The 19551-nt window shown below is 42.1% G+C and overlaps 1 protein-coding gene across 1 annotated transcript in view; it reads right to left on the bottom strand.

Moving 5' to 3' along the window:
• The window catches only part of LOC145410417 (uncharacterized), a 44443-nt gene that overhangs the window by 5149 nt on the left and 19743 nt on the right, over positions 1 to 19551 (bottom strand). Inside the window, exons 4-11 of the mRNA XM_080280570.1 lie at positions 16476 to 16598; positions 15956 to 16139; positions 15125 to 15236; positions 14536 to 14764; positions 9127 to 9276; positions 7518 to 7672; positions 5113 to 5272; positions 2695 to 2810 (exon numbers count right to left, since the gene is read on the bottom strand). Of these exons, the coding sequence (XP_080136696.1) occupies positions 2695 to 2810; positions 5113 to 5272; positions 7518 to 7672; positions 9127 to 9276; positions 14536 to 14764; positions 15125 to 15236; positions 15956 to 16139; positions 16476 to 16598 (1229 nt within the window). The remainder of the gene's footprint in view (positions 1 to 2694; positions 2811 to 5112; positions 5273 to 7517; positions 7673 to 9126; positions 9277 to 14535; positions 14765 to 15124; positions 15237 to 15955; positions 16140 to 16475; positions 16599 to 19551) is intronic.

Below are 19551 nucleotides of genomic sequence, written 5' to 3' on the forward strand. Positions count from 1 at the left end.
CAGATTGGAAGAATGGTGTAATTGTTAAAGTTCCGAAGAAGGGAGACCTGAGTGAATGTGGTAATTGGAGGGGAATCTCTTTGTCACCGATAGCTTTGAAAGTTTTCAGTAGAGTGTTGTTAAATAGGTTGGAGCCGGTGGTTGAGGGTATTCTGAGGGATGAACAGGCTGGTTTTAGAAAGGGACGTGGTTGCAATGATCAGATCTTTATAGTTAGGCATTTGATGCAGCAAGTTAATGAAATGAGAGTACCGTTAAGTCTTTGTTTTGTTGATTTTGAAAAGGCTTTTGATAGTGTTTCGAGAGAGACTATGGGGAAGATCATGAGACATTATGGAATACCAGAGGAGTTTGTGAGGGTCATTATGAACATGCATGAGGACACATTTTGTAAAGTGATGGTTGATGGTTGTCTGAGTGATTCGTTTGAAGTCAAGTCCGGAGTAATTCAAGGTGGTGTTCTATCGCCTTTACTATTTATATTGGTCATTGATTACATTATGAAACGCGTTGGAACAAAAACCGGTGCAGGTATACTTTGGGGAGAGAACAGGAAACTTTTGGATTTAGATTATGCAGATGATATAGTTTTGATTTGTGATGGGCCAGAAGAGATGCAGAGAGTGTTGGACTGTTTGGTGAGTGAAGGTCGCAAGGTGGGTTTGGTTATTAATTGTGGAAAAACTAAAATAATCAATATGAATATGGAAAATGCGCAGGAATGTGTAATTGGAGGTATGGTTGTAAAGCAAGTTGATAGGTTTAAATATTTAGGTACTTATTTAGCCAAGGATGGTTCTTTGAACTTTGAATTCGAGGAAAGGTTAAAGAAGGCTAATCAGGCAATGGGAATGATTAAAAATATTTGGAATAATAACAATTTTTCTGAGCATAGAAAAATCAAACTTTATAAGGTAATGGGTAGGAGTATCTTAATTTATGGACACGAGTCTTGGTACAGCACAGTGACTATGGAAAATAAATTTTTGGTGTTTGAAAATAAAGCACTTAGAAGAATATTAGGAGTTAAGTGATGGGAAAGGATACCAAATAGTAGAATTAGAGAAATAACGGGAGTGCAGCCGATCGATGAATATGTTAGATTCTCACGATGGAAGTGGCTAGGACATGTGTATAGGAGACAGGGAATAGTACGAGGTACACCAGGGTGGGTGGCACTTGGTAGGAGAGGTAGAGGAAGGCCAAAAGAGACGTGGGTGAGGACAATGAGACAGGAAGCTGGAGATGAGTGCTGGGGAGATCTTGAGGAGTTAACACAAGATAGGATGTGGTGGTGTGAGTTCATCGAGGCCCTATGCATCCCCGAGGGTGCCACAGGAAATGATTGATTGATTGATTGATTTTATTTTTGTCTTGTAAACTAGAAAATCTTTTAGCCAGTCCTAGTAAGAGTTTTAGAATTTTACTATTATTATTCTAACTACTATTCTAACTACCATTATTCAAACTTGTTATTATTCTAACTGCCATTATTCAAACTTATTATTCTAACTACCATTATTCAAACTACTATTATTCTAACTACAACTGTTATTTTAACAGCTATTATTATTCTTACTATTATTCTAACTACTGCTATTCCAACTACTACTATTATTCTAACTACTGCTATTATTCTAACTACTTATTTTAACTACTGCTATTATTCTAACCACTACTATTCTGACTACTGTTATTCTAACTACTATTATTCTATTTTTATTCTAACTACTACCATAGTTTTAACTACTTTTTATATAACAACTGCTATTATTCTAACTACTATACTTTTATGTAATAACTATTATTATTCTAACTACTATTCTACTACTACTATTCTACTATTATTCTAACTTGCCGTGAAATTGCCACCTCTCCATTATGAATTCTGAATCGTAACAAGGAATGAGCTGTGTGATGCTACAGTCGCGGCGCACGACTCTGTGGTTGTCATTATCGTACCCTGGCAACCTACCCGTCAACTGAGCTTCCGATTTCGTGTATAATATGATACGCCTGTGATTCGTGTATAGTATGTTCGTGTATAATAATATTTGTGTGTAATATATTCGTGTATAATATGATTCGTGTAATATTGGAAGCATAGTTGACGGGTTGGTTGCCAGGGTACGATAATGACCTCAGAGTCGTGCGCCGCGACTATAGTCATGAAGAAGTGCTATGGAAAGGCTGTAGTGCCAGAACACTTAGGTATTTTCCCACTGTGCTACGGGATTTAACCAGCGAAAGGATGAAAATTTGGACCAAGTTAAAGTGAAAGAAGTATAGTTAATGTTATAAAAAAATTACTCTTTACGGTGGAATAAACAAAGGACCGTATTTTCGTTGGGCAAGGAGCTCCCTAACACCTTTTCCGTAGCTACTTATTCTCCAAACCTGCAATTAGTATCCTCTGTCTTGCTTCTTACGTCTTTTCATTATATACATAGATTTCATGAATAACACAACAGCAACGGAGCAGCATCAGGAATAAGTCGGTAAAGAAGAGGTGTTAAGGTTTCTTCCCGTACTAGAATACCGCCCAAAGATTCCCTGCAGGATCAGGGTGAGTGAAATTGTACGAATAAATACGGGACGTTAAAAAGAATGGCTTAATCTGTATTAGTATTGGATATTAACAATGACTTACTGTTAATTCAGAAGAGGCTTATGAGAGAGAGCTAACCCACTCACCTTATCTAGCTTTCTAAGACACACTTCAGGCTTTGATGATGCTAGGACGATGTAAGAGAGGGCATCGACTCCTAGGCAGGGAGCTTTGAGGTGTTCCAGCCACGTAAAGAGCAAACCTGGAATTTAATACCTTTTTAATACCGTTAATAATACCAGACGTACAATTAATTTAGTTTTTAATACTAGGAAAAATTATATTTGTAGCAAAATAAGATCTGGGATATTTACCGATTTATTGGCGGGAATTATACCAGACGTGAAATTTAGTTTTTAATGCCAGAAATAAAGCAGATGCAATTTTTAGTTTCATAACAGAAATAACACCAGATCTTAGTATCAAAATAAGTCCATTATTTTTATTTATTATTATTATTATTGTTGTTGTTATTTTTTACTCGTCCCCGCTCCGGAGGGGCTCGGGGACGGGTATTGTTTTCACTCGGTTTGTCTGTCTGTCTGTTTGTTTGTCTGTCTGTGTCTGTTAACGACTGTACGCGAAAACTACTGGTGCGATTTTGACTAAAATTACAGGGATGATGGACTATGACCTAATCACCTTTTTAAATTGTGGGCGAAACTGGGCCAAAGCCAAGGCTGTAGGCCCAAAAAATGTAGGAAAAAACAAAAAAACATCTTTTTCTCTCCATAACTCCATTCCAATTCGTCATACCGACATGAAACCAAAACTTTGGTTCATCTTTCAAATCTGCATCCTATAACATGCCTCATTACAACAGAGGGGTCACCCCCCCTAGTTAGCGGTAGGGGGGGTCAATGTCAGGTGAGTCGGGCCTAAAATTTCGATCTACCTATCTGTTTATTGCCAGACACATAAGTCCCGTAAGGGTGGCCACAATCTAATCGCCTCCATGTCGCCCTGACCCCTGCCATTTCACTACCCTGCTCCCAACTCACACACCCCTCTCTCATATACCTCTCCACTCCATCCCTCCACCTCATCTTCGGCCTCTCCCCCCGTCCACCTCACTCACATGCACTCTCCTCGTCAGTTTCTCGCTCTCCATCCTCTCCAGGTGACCAAACCACCTCAGTGTGTTTTTCTCAGCTCTTTCTATCACATCCACATTGCAACGTTTCTTCACATCCTCATTTTTCAGTCTGTCTCTCCATAGGACTTCACATGCTCCTCACAAATAACTCATTTCCACTGCTCTCACTCTTGACTTGTGTCCCTCCAACAAGGTCCATGCTTCACATGTTAGAGTCACAATGCTGTCATGCAGTTAACTTTTTCACTTCCATGCTCACTTCCCTGTTTCTTATCACAGCTTTCAAGGAACCAGCAACCTTTCATCCTTGTACCTTTTCAAGTACTTCTCCCTCTAAACTTCCATCCTCACTTATCACACTACCGAAGTACATAAATGCACTCACATTTTCCATTTCCTCCTCATCCAACCTCACTGTACATTCAGTGACTTCATTTCTCTCGAAGACCATAACTTTACTCTTCCCTACATTCACCTTTAGATTCCTTTTCTTACACACTCTCCCAGACTCATTCACCAAGCCTTGCAGCTCCCCTTCGTCTTCACATAACAACACAGTATCATATGCAAACAACAGTACAGGGAGTTTCCAAACACTGCCCTTTCTCATTAGGGCCACTTCAGCATCCACTGCCATACCTTGTATTTCTTTTATAACCCCATCCACATACAGATTGAACAGCCATGGAGACATGACACATCCCTGTTTCAATCCAACCTTAAAATAGAAAAATTCACTCAGTTCACTATCCACACGCACTGGAGCCTTAGTCCCTTCATACATATATGCCGGTACTCTTCACGGCATTTAGCAACTTCCCATTTACTCCATATATCCTTAATACTTTCCACATTCCTGGTCTGTCCACCCTGTCATATGCTTTCTCTAAATCCATGAAGGCCGCATACAACTTCTTTCCCTTCTCTAGAATCTTTTTCACGAAGACCTAAGAATGAATGTCTGATCCACACAACCTGTTCCCTTCCTAAAACCTTCCTGTTGTTATCCAACTAATTCCTCTGTTATTTCCCTAACTCTGTCAATAAGTGTCCTACCATATACTTTTCCTACTACACAAAGAAGACAAATGCCCTTATGATTACCACACTTCTTTTTCTCCTTCTCCTTTGTACGAGGGAATAATTATACACAATTTCCAATCCTCCGGGACTTTACCTTCCTCCCAGGCGAAAATTTCAAATGGGCATAAAATCGTCAATTTTCACCCGATTTACTCCAAATTTGTGACATCTTTGATTAGATATCCTATTGTGTTTATACGTCAACACTAAAATGACTGCCGGGGACGGGCTTGCTATGCCTTACACCGCTTCTTGTAATTATTATTATTAGATTTATTACTATTATTATTATTATTATTATTATTATTATTATTATTATTATTACCCGTTAACAAAGGCAGGCTGGTTTCCGTGTTGAGTTTGTCCCAGGCTGACTGCTTGAGGTTGAGGTCCACACGGTAGCCCTTGAGTGCCCGCTTGTACTCAGGGTCCAGCACTGAATGATCCATCAGCAGCGCCTCGTATACCTCCTTGGGCAGCACCACCTGGGGGATTACTAGGGATTAGAGGAGGATTGGGAGTGAGTTAGAGGAGAATTGGGTACCTAGAGGAGGATTGGGAGTGAGTTAGAGGAGAATTGGGTACCTAGAGGAGGATTGGATAGGAATTGGAGGATTGGAGTTAGAAGGGGTTTGGGTCGGGATTAGTGAAGGAGAATTATTGGGTAAGGGTTAGAGAGGGATTGGGTGGGGATTACAGTAGATGAAGATGGGGTGTGGATTAGAGGATTGGGCTGGGATTAGAAGGGGATTGGGAAGGGATTAGGGAAGGGTGAGGTAGTGAGAGAGTGGCAAGGAAGGCCTAACCTTGCTTACATTGACGACACACACACACACACACAGACACACACACACACACACACACACACACACACACACACACACACACACACACACACACACACACACACACACACCTTATTTCTTCAAGTGATTTAGTCAGTCATGGAGGAGCTGCGTGGCCACCTGTTTTCACCACAACACCACTTGGGCACTATTTACGCAGGCCAGGTAAGCGGATGAAGCAGGTGTATTGACAAGGTGTTGCGTCACAGGTGTAGAGATTACTTAGCAGGTGTTGCATTCAGTGTTGTAGGTGTTTCGCTGGAGTCTTTAAGCCCTCATTGATGGGAAGGTGATCTAAATGTTTTTCTTAATATTTATAGTAGTGACTGGAATGATCTATCTATCTATCTATTGCCAGACACCATAATCCCTTAAGGGGTGGCCATTTGACTTTGAGTTATTTGTTTTACGGGGAGGGGCACTAACCCTCCACCAACCCACTTGTTCACACGTAAGGAGCTCGTATGGTTTGGTTATATGGTTACCACCCAGCGTTGTAAATGGTTTCTTGGCTTACAGGAAACCATTTGGCTTGTCACTCAATGTAAAGCCACCTGTAAAGGAAAGAAAAGCAATAAGAAGTGACAGGAAAGATGGGAGAAATAGGAAGAGAGGAGGCCAGGCACAGAAAAAGAATGATAAAGGCTAAGGAAGAAGTAGGCAGCACTAGATTAATAATAGTAATAGTAATAATAATAATAATAATAATAATAATTATTATTATTATTATTATTGTTATTTATTATTGTTTTTTCTTATTGTTTTTTCTTGTTGTTACTATAGAGTTGTGTGTGTGTGCGCGCGCGCGTGAGAATCTCATGTACTCGTAGCGATAGTTTACAGCTGCACTCCAATTTCGAGAGAGAGAGAGAGAGAGAGAGAGAGAGAAGTCCACACCTTTTGACCTACCACACTCATCTTGGCAACACATCTAAGGCAGTGATGGTGGTGGTGGGGGGGAGGGGGTGGTGGTGGGGGGGTTGGCTGCTGAAAATGCAATGGGGTTAGAAAAATTTACTTGATGTTTAGTTATTTATTATTATTATTATTATTGCTATCTAATATCATTATCTTTGTTATTGCTATTATTATTATTATTATTATTATCGTCATTATTATTATTTCCATCATCATCATCATCACATCATCATCATCATCATCATCATCATCATCATCATCATCATCATCACCACCTCTTTCCACATATATACATTCTTTTACTATGTAAGCCCTTCAAATGGGGAATATACTCTACATATTCTCTCTCTCTCTCTCTCTCTCTCCAAACTTTTGCAGCTTCATTCAGATTCATACTTTCCATTTTTCCACATTTCACTTCCTTTCTACCTTCCATCTCTCCTTCCCTCCATCCTCTCCACTTCTCCCTCCACATTTCTCTCCTTTTCTACCGTCCCCCTCTCTCTTTCCCTCCACATTCTCTCCCTTTCTACCGTCCATATCTCTTTCCCTCCATCGTCTCCACCTTTCTCAACATTTCTTTCCATCACTACCTCCCATCCTTCTCTCCCTATCTACCCTCCATCTTTCCCTCCTTCTCTCCACCTCTCCTTCCTTCCCTTTATCCTCAGAACTTCTTCCATCCTCTCCTTCCTGTCAGCATTTCCCTTTAGCTTTCCATCCTTCCTTCCATCACTCCCTTTGTCCCTCTGCCTTTCCCATCGTCCCTCCATCTCTCCCTTCTTCCCTCCATCTCCACCTTTCCCTCCTTCCCTCCATCTCTCCCTCCATCCATCCCTGCCTTCCTCCATCTCTCAACCTCTCCCTTCTTGCCTGTATCTCTTCCTCCTAGGCTCCCTCCTTCCATCCATCCCTCCTTCCCATCATCTCTCCACCTTTCCCTCCATCCCTCCTCCTTTCCCTCAACTCTCCATCCTCTCTCCCTCACCGTGTTGGTCTGTGCGTGTGCTATCCTCCTCAGGTCACTCTGCGATGCCAGCTCCTGATAGCAGAGGTTATCGCTGAGGGGCTGGTCTGTTATCCCGTCATTCAGAAGGGTGTCGATGTTACGCTCTGATTGGTCTGCTGGGGGGAGAGGTAGAGCTGGATTAGTGGCTGGAGGAGTGGTTAGAGTAGTGGTAGGTTAGTGGTTAGAGTGGTAGGTTAGTGGTTGGAGTGGTAGGTTAGTGGTTGGAGTTGTGGTAGAGTAGTGGTTGGAGTAGTGGGAGAGATTTTGCACGTTTATGGCTGACTCGTGACCACTGATTTCGAATTTAGATGTGTGTATGTGTGCGTGTGTGTGTGTGTGTGTGTGTGTGTGTGTGTGTGTGTGTGTGTGTGTGTGTGTGTGTGTGTGTGGAATGGGGCGGAGTCACGTGGCGCCTGAGTGTCATATTCACTTTTGTTTTATTTGTTAGTTTCGTCATGCAAGAGATGTTTATTATTATTATTATTATTATTATTATTATTATTATTATTAAATCATTCATTAGACATGGGCTTAAATGGTACATAATTTTGCATTATACTAACTCATTATTATTACCAGAAACCACACCTCCTCCTCCTCCTCCTCCTGCTGCTACTATTACTAGGCCTACTACTACTACTATTACTACACTGGAGCCACCACACTAAACACTAGTACAGTACCATACTTCTACCACAGTACTACCACCTCCACGTTCCTCCACAACCAAACCATACTACCACACTACATCATCACTACCAGTGAAACGAACCACAGCCAAAGCTACACAACATTGCTACCACAGTCAGAATACAACTACACTACTACCACACCTTTACCACACCATTCCTACCACAGTCAGTCAGACTATTACCACACCATTCGTACCTCAGTCAGAATCCAACCACACACCTCTACCACATCATTCCTATCACATTCAGAATCCAGCCACACTACTACCACACCATTCTTACCACATCGAGAATATTACCACACTGCTACCAAAGTACCACCACACCATTCCTACCTGAGTCAAATATAACCACCCTACTTCCACACCTCTACCACACCATTTCAACCTCAGTCAAAATCCAACCACACCATGCATACCTCGGGTTCTAACCACACTACTGCCACACCATTTCTGCCTCTGTCAATATTCAGCCACACTACTACTCGTACCACACCTCTGCCACACCATTCCTACCTCAGTCAAAGTCCAACCACACTACCACCACACCATTCCTACCACGATTAGAATCCAACCAGATTACTACCACACCTCTACCACACCATTCCCACCTCAGTCAGAATACAACCAAACTACTACCACACCTATACCACACTACTACCACACCTCTACCACACTGCTACCACACCTCTACCACACTGCTACCACACCTCTACCACACTGCTACCACACCTCTACCACACTGCTACCACACCTCTACCACACTACTGCCACACCTCTACCACACTGCTACCACACCTCTACCACACTGCTACCACACCTCTACCACACTACTCGTACTACCACACCTCTACCACAGTGTTCTAGGTCACTAACCGGATGCACACGAGGGTAGGTCCGGAGATGTGCAGTCGTGGTTGTGTTGTGTGTTGGGTGGGTGGGGGGGCAGGGGAGTGTCGCCCCCCACAGACCCGTCCTCGCCCCCAGGGTACCCAGAGTCGTCCTCGGAGGGCACGCGGACCCCCCCTGCGCGGGCCCAGTGGAGGATCAGGTTGAAGTCTTAGGTGGTTTAGATTTCAGGTGGTTTAAATCTAAGGGGTTTAAACTTTAGGTGCTTTTGATGTGGTTTAAATTTCAGGTGGTTTAATTCAAAAGGGGTTTAAATCTCAGGTGGTTTAGATTTCAGGTGGTTGAAATCTCAGGTGGTTTAGATTTCAGGTGGTTGAAATCTCAGGTGGTTTAATTACAGGTGCTTTTGATCTTTAAATTTCAGGTGCTTTTGATCTGGTGGTTGAAATCGAAGGTGGCTTAGATATCAGGTGGGTTAATTCTAAGGGGGTTTAAGTCTCAGGTGGTTTAAATCTAAGGTGCTTCAAATTTCAGGTGCTTTTGATTTGGTGGTTTAAATTTCAGGTGGTTTAATTCTAAGGTGGTTTAAATGCCAAGTGGGTTAAGTACCAGGTGTGTTAAATAGCAGGTGGGTTAAATCTCAGATGGATTAATATCAGGATGTTAAATCTCAGGTGGTTTATATTATTTAAACCTCGTGATTTAAATACCTGCCGGTTTAAATGTCAGGTGATTTACTAGGTCACCTTTAACCCACTTTATTTATTTATTTATTTATTTATTGTTATGAGATTTATTTATTCACTTATGTATTTATTTATTTTTTGCCGTATGACAATATTCAGCTCAGGATAAGCTTTTCAAACTGAAGGGGTTAGACGTAGCCTTAAAAATCCCCCTCAGTACGAGAAGCTTTCCCTGAGTTCCATAAAATCGTCTAGTAGCAACAAGATTAAACTAGGAAGAATGTCACCTAGTTTCAACGAGCTAAGAAACTACTATACACCTATAAAAATCTATTCATGTAAATTCTATTCATGGGTGTGTATTTGCTCTTAACTGTAACGAGAACTAATAGCTGAATAAAATCGTCAGTCTAGCAAAAAATAAATAAAGAAAGAAAGAAAGAAAAAGACAAGAAGAGAAACAGGTAAATATTTCTCTTCTCGCCAAACATGGGACACCTGTAATCTTGTATGATTTTTTTTTTTAATTTGTTTTTCCCTTCTCAGTGCATCTTTTGCTCCCCCCAAAAAGAAAGAGGAATAAATAGCTGTCCTACTTGATCAATAGCACACCCCTAAACTGAATGAAATAGCCGAATGATAAAGAAAAATAGTAAACAGAATCAAACTATTAACATATACTTGAGGATATTTCATCATTTACCTTTTAATTATTCCAGGTAACTTGAGATTTTTTTATTTATCAGTGTGAGTCATAGGAGCCTGGGTGAACGATAATTTCTGGCATCATTAACCCCATTATCTTGATTATATTTGAGTGAACGATAATATTAACCTCATTATCTGGATTATTTTTGAGTGAACGGTAATTTCTGGCATCAGTAATCTCGTTATCTGGATTATTTTATTTATCAGTGTGAGGCGTAGGAACATGAGTCAGCAATAATTACTGATATTAACTTCATGATCTGGACATTTTTCATAATTGTTCGAGACAGTTCCAGACGATTTCATTCTTCAGAGTGAAAGTAATGAATAAATTAATGACAGAAAATTTAAAATGTGTAACATATGTATACCAATTTTTAAACGTCTTTAACGTAATATATATATATAAATTCTACTCACTACTCAGCTCTACTGTGCTCTACATTATAGTGGTATTTTACATAGTGGTTAGTGGTGAGGTTAGAAATGTGATGTGGTTAGGGTTGTGGTTAGAGATGTGGTGTGTTTAGCGATGTGGTCAGAGATGTGGTATGGTTAGGGTATGGTTAGTAATGTGGTTAGAGATGTGTGGTTGGTGTGTGATAGTGATGTGTGGTTAGGGATCTGGTTAGCGATGTGGTTAGAGATGTGGTGTGGTTTGTGTACGGTTAATGATGTGGTTAGAGATGTGGTGTGGTTTGTGTATGACAGTGATGTGGTGTGGTCTGTGAATGATAGTGATGTGGGGTGGTTAGTGATGTGGTTAGAGATGTGTAGTCTGTGTATGATAGTGATGTGGTGTGGTTAGGGATATGGCTAGACATATGATGTGGTTAGTGCATCGTTAGTGATGTGGTGTGGTTAGTGTTTGGTTAGATATGTGGTGTGGTTAGTGGTGTGGTATGGTTAGTGTATGAAAGTGATGTAGTGTGGCTAGGGATGTGGTTAGAAATGTGGTGTGGTTAGTGTATGGTTGGAGTTGTGGTGTGGTTAGTGTATGGTTAGTGATGTGATTAGAGATGTGTGGTTAGTGTATGGTTAGTCATGGTTAGTGGTGTGGTTAGAGATGTCTGGTTAGTGTATGGTTAGGGACGTGGTTAGAGATGTGGTGTGGTTAGTGTATGATGATGTGTGGTTAGTGTGTGGTCAGGGATGTAGTTAGAGATGTGGTGTGGTTAGTGTATGGTTAGTGATGTGCTTAGTGTATGGTTAGTGATGTTAGAGATGTGATTTGTGTATTTTTTTTTTTTATAATGTGAGGAAGAAGGAACCAAAGGCCATGAGCCCGCAAAACTGTTCCTTCCAAGAGAAAAACAAAATACAAGAGAGAGCCAAATTCAAGATCCATTCATTTCGAGATGCCTGGACACACTGCGTTTGAAAGACTGGAGATCTTAGGAAGCAGGAAATACAGACAGAGGGAGACAGTTCCAGAGTTGACCTGTATGATAATGATGTGGTGTGGTTAGTGTGTGGTTAGAGATGTGGTGTGGTTAGTGATGTACTTAGTGTATGGTTAGTGATGTTGTTAGAGATGAGATTTGTGTATGATAATGTGGTGTGGTTAGAGATGTGGTATGGTTAGTGTATGGTTAGTGATGTGCTTAGTGTATGGTTAGTGATGTTGTTAGAGATGTGATGTGATTTGTGTATGATAATGATGTGGTGTGGTTAGTGTGTGGTTAGAGATGTGATTTGGTTAGTGTATGGTTAGTGATGTGTGGGTAGTGTATGGTTAGTGATATCTTTGTGGTGAATTATGTACAGCAGTTAGAGAGGGATCTGGTGGTGAAGTTCCCCAGTTTAAGTTACGCTAGGTTGTTAGATGGGGTTATTAGGTTAGGGTAAGTTAGACTGGGTTAGATTAGGTTAAAGTTTGGTTAAGTTAGGTAGGTTAGGTTAGGTTTAAGTGAGGTAAGGTTAGGTTTGTTAGGTCTGGTTAGGTAGGTTAGGTTAGGTTTAAGTTAGGTCTGGTTAGGTAGGTTAGGTTAGGTTTAAGTTAGGTCTGGTTAGGTTAGGTCAGACACGGATGCAGTTTGTCCAGTCAGTCAGATAGTATGTAAACATTGTACCGCGGGCGTCGAAAGCAAAAAACAAAAACAATAAACAAATAAGTACATAAATAGACGCGATATAGGGACGTACTTGGTGTGGGGAGGATACTTTATTGCAAGAGATAAAAAATAAATACCCAATATTTTTATTTTTTTATTTAATGACCATTCTGCGGAACGTTATCGCGGAAGACCAAGCAGGAAGGGGAAACAGTGATGAATACAAGAAGCAAAAACTTATGATCATGTTGAGTACAGTTAGACAGTTAGGAAGCACAATATTACATAAAAAGGTAAACTAGAACAGCAGAGGAACATTCAGGTGGTGGTTGGTGGTGGCGACTATCATCCACTCACTTGATGTAGTACTCCCGCATCCCCTATTACATTAATTTTTATCATTCTTTGCCGTCCTCCCTTCCTGTTTCTCCCTTTCCTGTCTGGCACTTTTTATTACTCTTCTCTTTCCTCCTATTTTCCCATTTCTCCCTATCCATTCTGGCTCTTTTTATTAAGCTTCTTATCACTTCCTGCAGCTCTGCACCGAGTGACAAGCCTTATGATTTCTTGTAACCCAGGAAACCATTTACAACGCTGGGTGGTAACCATATAACCAGAAAACGGAGTGGCGTGGAGCCTGCTGTGGTATCCCTGCTAATTGGGTGAAGATTTGCAAATGGGAAAACAGATTTTTTTCCCCCCTGTCCCATAGAGTAAGATTATTTTTCCGTGTACCATGGAAAACGAGTAGAAAACGAACTACAAATAAAGAAAATGGAAAGAATTTGTTAAAGGGGATACTATGATCAGGTTTATATTTCTACGGAGGGTATTTTTAAGGCAAATTGTAATTGTCAGGGAAATAGGACGAGTGACTGTGTGTGTGTGTGTGTGTGTGTGTGTGTGTGTGTGTGTGTGTGTGTGTGTGTGAGAAAAAAAAGATGCAGTGTTGACAATTATCCGTGCTAAGGTGTGTGTGTGTGTGTGTGTGTGTGTGTGGAATCATTTGGGGGGGGGTAGAAGTTGAATAATTTGCTTTAAAAAAATCATGATTGTAGTGTCGAGCAAAGAAAAAGGGGGGAGATTTTTTTTTTTTTAAATTCATGTTCGTGTTTTGTTTTTGTGATGTTAGTGGTCATGTGTCTAGTATGTGTGCGTTTGATGACGCTTACACACACACACACACACACACACACACACACACACACACACACACTGATTTCCCTGCCGCCTCACTCTCACTTTACAAACTCACTGTCATAAACTTGCACTCACTCACTCACTCTTCCAAACACCCCAGGGGAAGAGGAGGGGAGGGGGTAGAACACTTCCCCCGTATCCCTGCTTTTCGTAAGGGGTAACTAAAAGAGGCGTGTTTGTCTCTCATCTTTCTCCTCTTACTGTCCTCCTCTGCTCTTCTCTCCTACCTCTCTTCTTGATATTTCCATGTTTCTTTCGGCCTTTATTTCCCTCATACGTTTCTGTAAAGCCATATTGTGACTTGCTCCTGATTCTTCATTATTCCATTTCACTCTTAACAAACTCGTTCACGGTCATTAACTTGCATATTCACTCACTCGTTGTCTTGGTAACTCACACTTACGCCGTACTCATTTCTCTCTCTCTCTCTCTCTCTCTCTCTCTCTCTCTCTCTCTCTCACACACACACACACACACACACACACACACACACACACACACACACACACACACACACACACAACTTCCCTGCCTCATCCTCTATCGCACACATCTCTCTCTCTCTCTCTCTCTCTCTCTCTCTCTCTCTCTCTCTCTCACTCACACACACACACACACACACACACACACACACACACACACACACACACACACACATTCTGTCAGTTTCTTTCTCAATCTGCCATTCGCTCACTCTCACTTTCTCACATTTTGTCACCTGATCTCGGACTCACAGCACTGGCAGACAGAGACGGGGATCCAGGTCTCTCTCTCTCTCTCTCTCTTACCTGATCTCTGACTCAAGGCACTGGCAGAGAGAGAGGGGGATCCGAGGCTCTGGGGGGCTGAGTAGGACACCCGAGTCTCGTGGTCAAACTGGGCGGAGAGGAAGAAGGAGGTGAAGGAGGGGGTGCCCACGGCGTAGGAGATTTCGAGGGGGGCGAGGAGGTGGGGGGGCACGGTGCTCCCCCCACACCCACACAGGCGCAGTAGTCGCTCACACACCACGTACACCGGCTGGGGGGGTGGGGAGGGGGGATGTTAGTAATGAGAGAAGTATATATAGTTATCATCATCAGCATCGTTATCATCACCGTCATCGTCATAATTACTAGCATCGTCATCAGCATCATCATCGTCGTCGTCGTCGTTGTACAGAAAAAGTAATATGCAGTACTTTTAACCTTGGGGTGATGTGTAATGTCCTAGCTTCATTTTGTACATATATATTACTTGAAAAGACAAATTACAGGTGGTCAAGGAACAAGTATCGTGCATTTTAGGGATACCTCGTTGTGTCATGTCTTTATTGTGCACATGTACTGATAACACTATAAATAAATGAGCATAGTAGAAGTAAAATGCAGTAGTGTTCACCTTAGGGATGTTCCGTAGTGTCCTGGCTTCATACCCGTGTAAAACTGTCCTCTGGCGGTGCAGGTACTGTTGCAGGGTGAATTCTGGGTTTCGCTTGTCTTTCACGAACTCTCTGTGGGGGAGAAATGGAGATTTAATTTGGAATGGTCACTCTTGTAACTCAGACTCTCCGTGGGGCAGATTAATATATGTTATTTAGAATCGGTACTCCTCTTTTGTCATTACTAACTTGCTCGTTGTTTTATGTTTCTTTATTCATTTTCAGTAATCACACATTTTGATTATGCCTACCTCATATTGCGAAATGAAATTCAGAGGATAAACGTCGCAGGCCCACGTCTACCCTTACAGACAACCCTACTGTCACCAGTGGTGTAGCCACGAGGAAGGGGGGGGAGGGGCTTTGGGACCAGGCCCCCTATATAGTTAAACCATTTGCCTCCTACTGCCCGCTCTATTTGAAATTTCTACTATATAATGTATGCGCATTGTGTAGCAGTGCCCCTCCCCCCAGAATAGGGCTTGACCCCACCTTGTCCCTCCATTTAAGACGACCTGCCTACGCCGCTGACAACCACATAAACGTTCTTATACATTCGACTCAGGACAAAAGGTAGTAAGTCAGTTTGTTACATCCACTAGCAGACCGACTGATAAGGCCATACATCCTGGCAAGTTGTCCTTTCACTTCTATTTCCCTATCCACGTCCATCTTTATACTTCCAAGCTCCCCCCGCCCTCTCTCTCTCTCTCTCTCTCTCTCTCTCTCTCTCTCTCTCTCTCTCTCTTTCTTTCTTTCTCTCTGTCCCCTCCACACCTGCCCGCACACACCTGTTGCAGAAGACGTACAGCTGAGGAAGTATAAACTGCTCAAACTCCTGCACCACCTGTATTTGTGAGGACGTCTGCACCGCCCCAGGACGCTTGTGGCGAACGTAGCGTATAGCGTCATTGGCTCTCACTCTCAGCGCGTAGACCAGGTAACATGAGATTAACACACCTGTCCTGCCCAGGCCTGACGGTGGAGGGTTAGGTTGGGTTGGATGAGGTGAGGTGAGGAGAGATTGGTTGGTTGAGTTGGGTTATGTTGTGTTTTGTTAGGTTTGGTTGGGTTAGGTTGGGCTAGGGTGGTTTATGTTAGGCTAGATTGTTATAAGTCGGGTTATGTGAGGGAAAGTTAGGTTCAGTTAGGTGGTTGGGTAGATTGGATTAGGTTACATGGAGAGATTTACAGCAGAGTAGACGTTAAGGTAAATTGGAATGTTAGGATAAATAGGAGTAGCTTAGAGGAAATCAAGTGCTATTTTGCTAGAGCACACAAAATCTAAACCTTTTCGAAGCATCCACTAACCAGCATGACAGTGGACAGCCACCTTGCCCTCCGTGGTAGAGAATGCCATCACCTTAACCATGTCTAGTAGTCCGCTCATCGTAGGCTCTCCGTAGTCCCGTAGCCCAAAGTTGTAGTAGAAGACTGGAATGGGGTAGAGGGTAGTTAGCGGAATTAGGGTAGAGGGTTGGTAGTAGAACTAGGGTAGAGGGTAGTTAGCAGAATTGGGGTAGAGGATAATTTGTGAATGTGGGGTAGAGAGTACTGTAGTATATGGAATTGGGGTAGAGGGTAGTTAGCAGAATTGGGGTACAGAGTAGTTTATGGAATTGGGGTAGAGAGCAGTTAGCAGTAATGGGTTAGAGAGCAGTTAGCAGTAATGGGATAAAGGGTAGTTGATGGAATTGGGATAGAGAGTAGTTAGTAGATATAAAGGGTGCTAGGAAGGATTTAAGAAAATGGACCTAGAAAAGTTCAGTCTACCCCTTCTTCTTACCAAGGCTTATATTGACTAGCTTTCCATCTTGAATATTAAACTTTGATAAGAGATTAACATTAGAATATGGTACTCGTCACGAAAAAGTGCTATGGAGAGGATATTTAGCTGCAGCATTGTCTTATTCTGCCATTGAGCTACGGAAATTAGCTGCAAACGGATGAAAATTGCCTGGTGGAAGTGAACAACCTGTAGTATACATAGACTGGAGTGTGGTAGTTAATGAGATGCAAATTAAGATTCTGGTGATTTTAATGCACTGTGTGACAACTGGAAATTCTGTAGTGTGTTCTGGCTAACTCCAGACGATTTTATTCAGCCTCCTACATGGGTGAAAAGTATAGTTGTGTATTTTTTGTATATTGTGATGAGAAGGTTGAGCCAGTAATATTAATGTGTGCTACTTTCTTCGTATAGATATATTTATTGCCATATAATGATAATACAGACTTGCACACTTGTTCCAAAAAGAATCATATTACTCCACCCTGCATTGATTAACCTGCTTTTTTGAGAATGCATTATATCGCGCGATTGTGACCTACTCTAGGAAGTGTTATATAAATTTTCAGATGATGATATAATACTCTTATTAGGACGTCACGAATTGTACCGATAATTTCAAATATCATCACATTCTTCCAGAGTGATGGATTTTGGAGCTTGAGTACGTCATTTATTGTGATCAGCTACTTAAAAATGCTGAATTTTGTGTTGCTCAGTGGCAGAAAAAGAAAACAGTGGCTATACATTCTTTCCATAGCACTTATTCGTGACTAGCAACATTTTCTAGTGTCAATATTAAACCAAGTTAGAGTAAAAGGAGTATAGTATGATCATTCCTGTATTGACAAGTGATGTGATGGTACTATTTCATCCACTGCCATACTGCTTCATTACCATGCCACGGGGGGGGGGGGAGTAGTACCATTTCACTATAATTTGCATATCGCCACAACACCTCGCCCCACCACAATACCACCTCACCACTATACAACACTACCACATCATCCCACCACACTTCCATACAACACTAGCAGCTCATCCCACCACACTACCATACAACACTACCACATCACTGCACCATACTGCCACCACCACCGTACAGCATTACCAAATCACCGCACCATACTACCACCTCACTACCATACATCACTACCACATCACCGCACCATACCACCACCTCACTACCATAAAACAGCTTTTGCTCAACACTGCAAGACTGTTTTAAATTACATCATATCCATACCACCATTTTTATTTTCATTTTTTTTTTTTTACCAGATGTTGCTACCACACTACCGCTAATGCCACACCATACCACACCATTTCTACCATACTTCACCACACCACACCACATCTTTACTGTCACACCACACCATCGTTACCGCACCACACACACCATCATTACCGCACCACACACACCATATCATTACTACCACATCATTACTACCACACCACATCATTACTACTACACCACACACCACACCACATCATTACAACCACACCACACATCACACCACATCATTACTACCACACCACACACCACACCACCACCCAGTATTCCACCTAGCCCTTCCCCACTGTCTAATCATCATTCCTCTAGTCACGCAAGGTCCACCACATTACCGCACTTGGCTTCCCCACCACACTTGACTTCCCAACCTCACCTGACTTCACCACACTTCATTTCTCCACCACACTTGAATTCACTACACTGCTTCACCACAGTTGACACATCACCACCACACATCACCACACTTCACTGCCAAACTTGATTACCCTCCACACTGCCACATTTGACTCCACCACCATACTTCACCGCCACACTACCACACTTAACCCCACCACACTACTACACAAAACACTATTGCCACACACAACCACACTGCCAAAATTGTCTGTGATACCACACGACAAAGTTTTCTCACGTTCATAGTACTGCATCACATCACATTATACCACACCACACCACACCATACCATACTCCACCACACCATACCATACCGTACCATTACCACACCGTACCATAGCGCACCACACCACACCGCTATACCACCACACCACGCTACACCACCATAACACTGCTATCCTTTCATACCACGTTCGTCAACAGTACTCACATATTTCTAGGCATTACTACATATCCACACCAAACTACCTACCACACCACCAATGCCACACAGAGCCAAGCATTCACCACACTACCATATTCCTACCACATTACCAGAGTTTCACCACACTGTTATTACCACCCTATCATTACTTCATCCCCAAAACCACACCAACCACACTACCATCGTCTCACCACAAAACCACACCTCCACCACACCACCACATTCCTACCACAGTACCGGAGTTTCACCACACTTAGTCACTACCACACCATCACAGTACCACCACACCAACAAAATAATAGGACTAAGAGACAGCCTCTCCCTCTGCCTACAACCTTCAGTCTCCTAAAATCTCTTGTATTTTAAACAAGCTTAACCCTTCCACTACGAAGCCGTCCCTTTTATTCTTGCTCTCTCCGGACGATTTTATTCTGAGGATTGAGACTACGAACTGGAGGAGTTAATAAAGCCTTCATTAACCCCT

This window comes from Coenobita brevimanus, chromosome 85, assembly GCF_032717465.1.
Source record: "Coenobita brevimanus isolate Jiangsu-jjx chromosome 85, ASM3271746v2, whole genome shotgun sequence".
NCBI classification, from domain to species: Eukaryota; Metazoa; Arthropoda; class Malacostraca; order Decapoda; family Coenobitidae; genus Coenobita; species Coenobita brevimanus.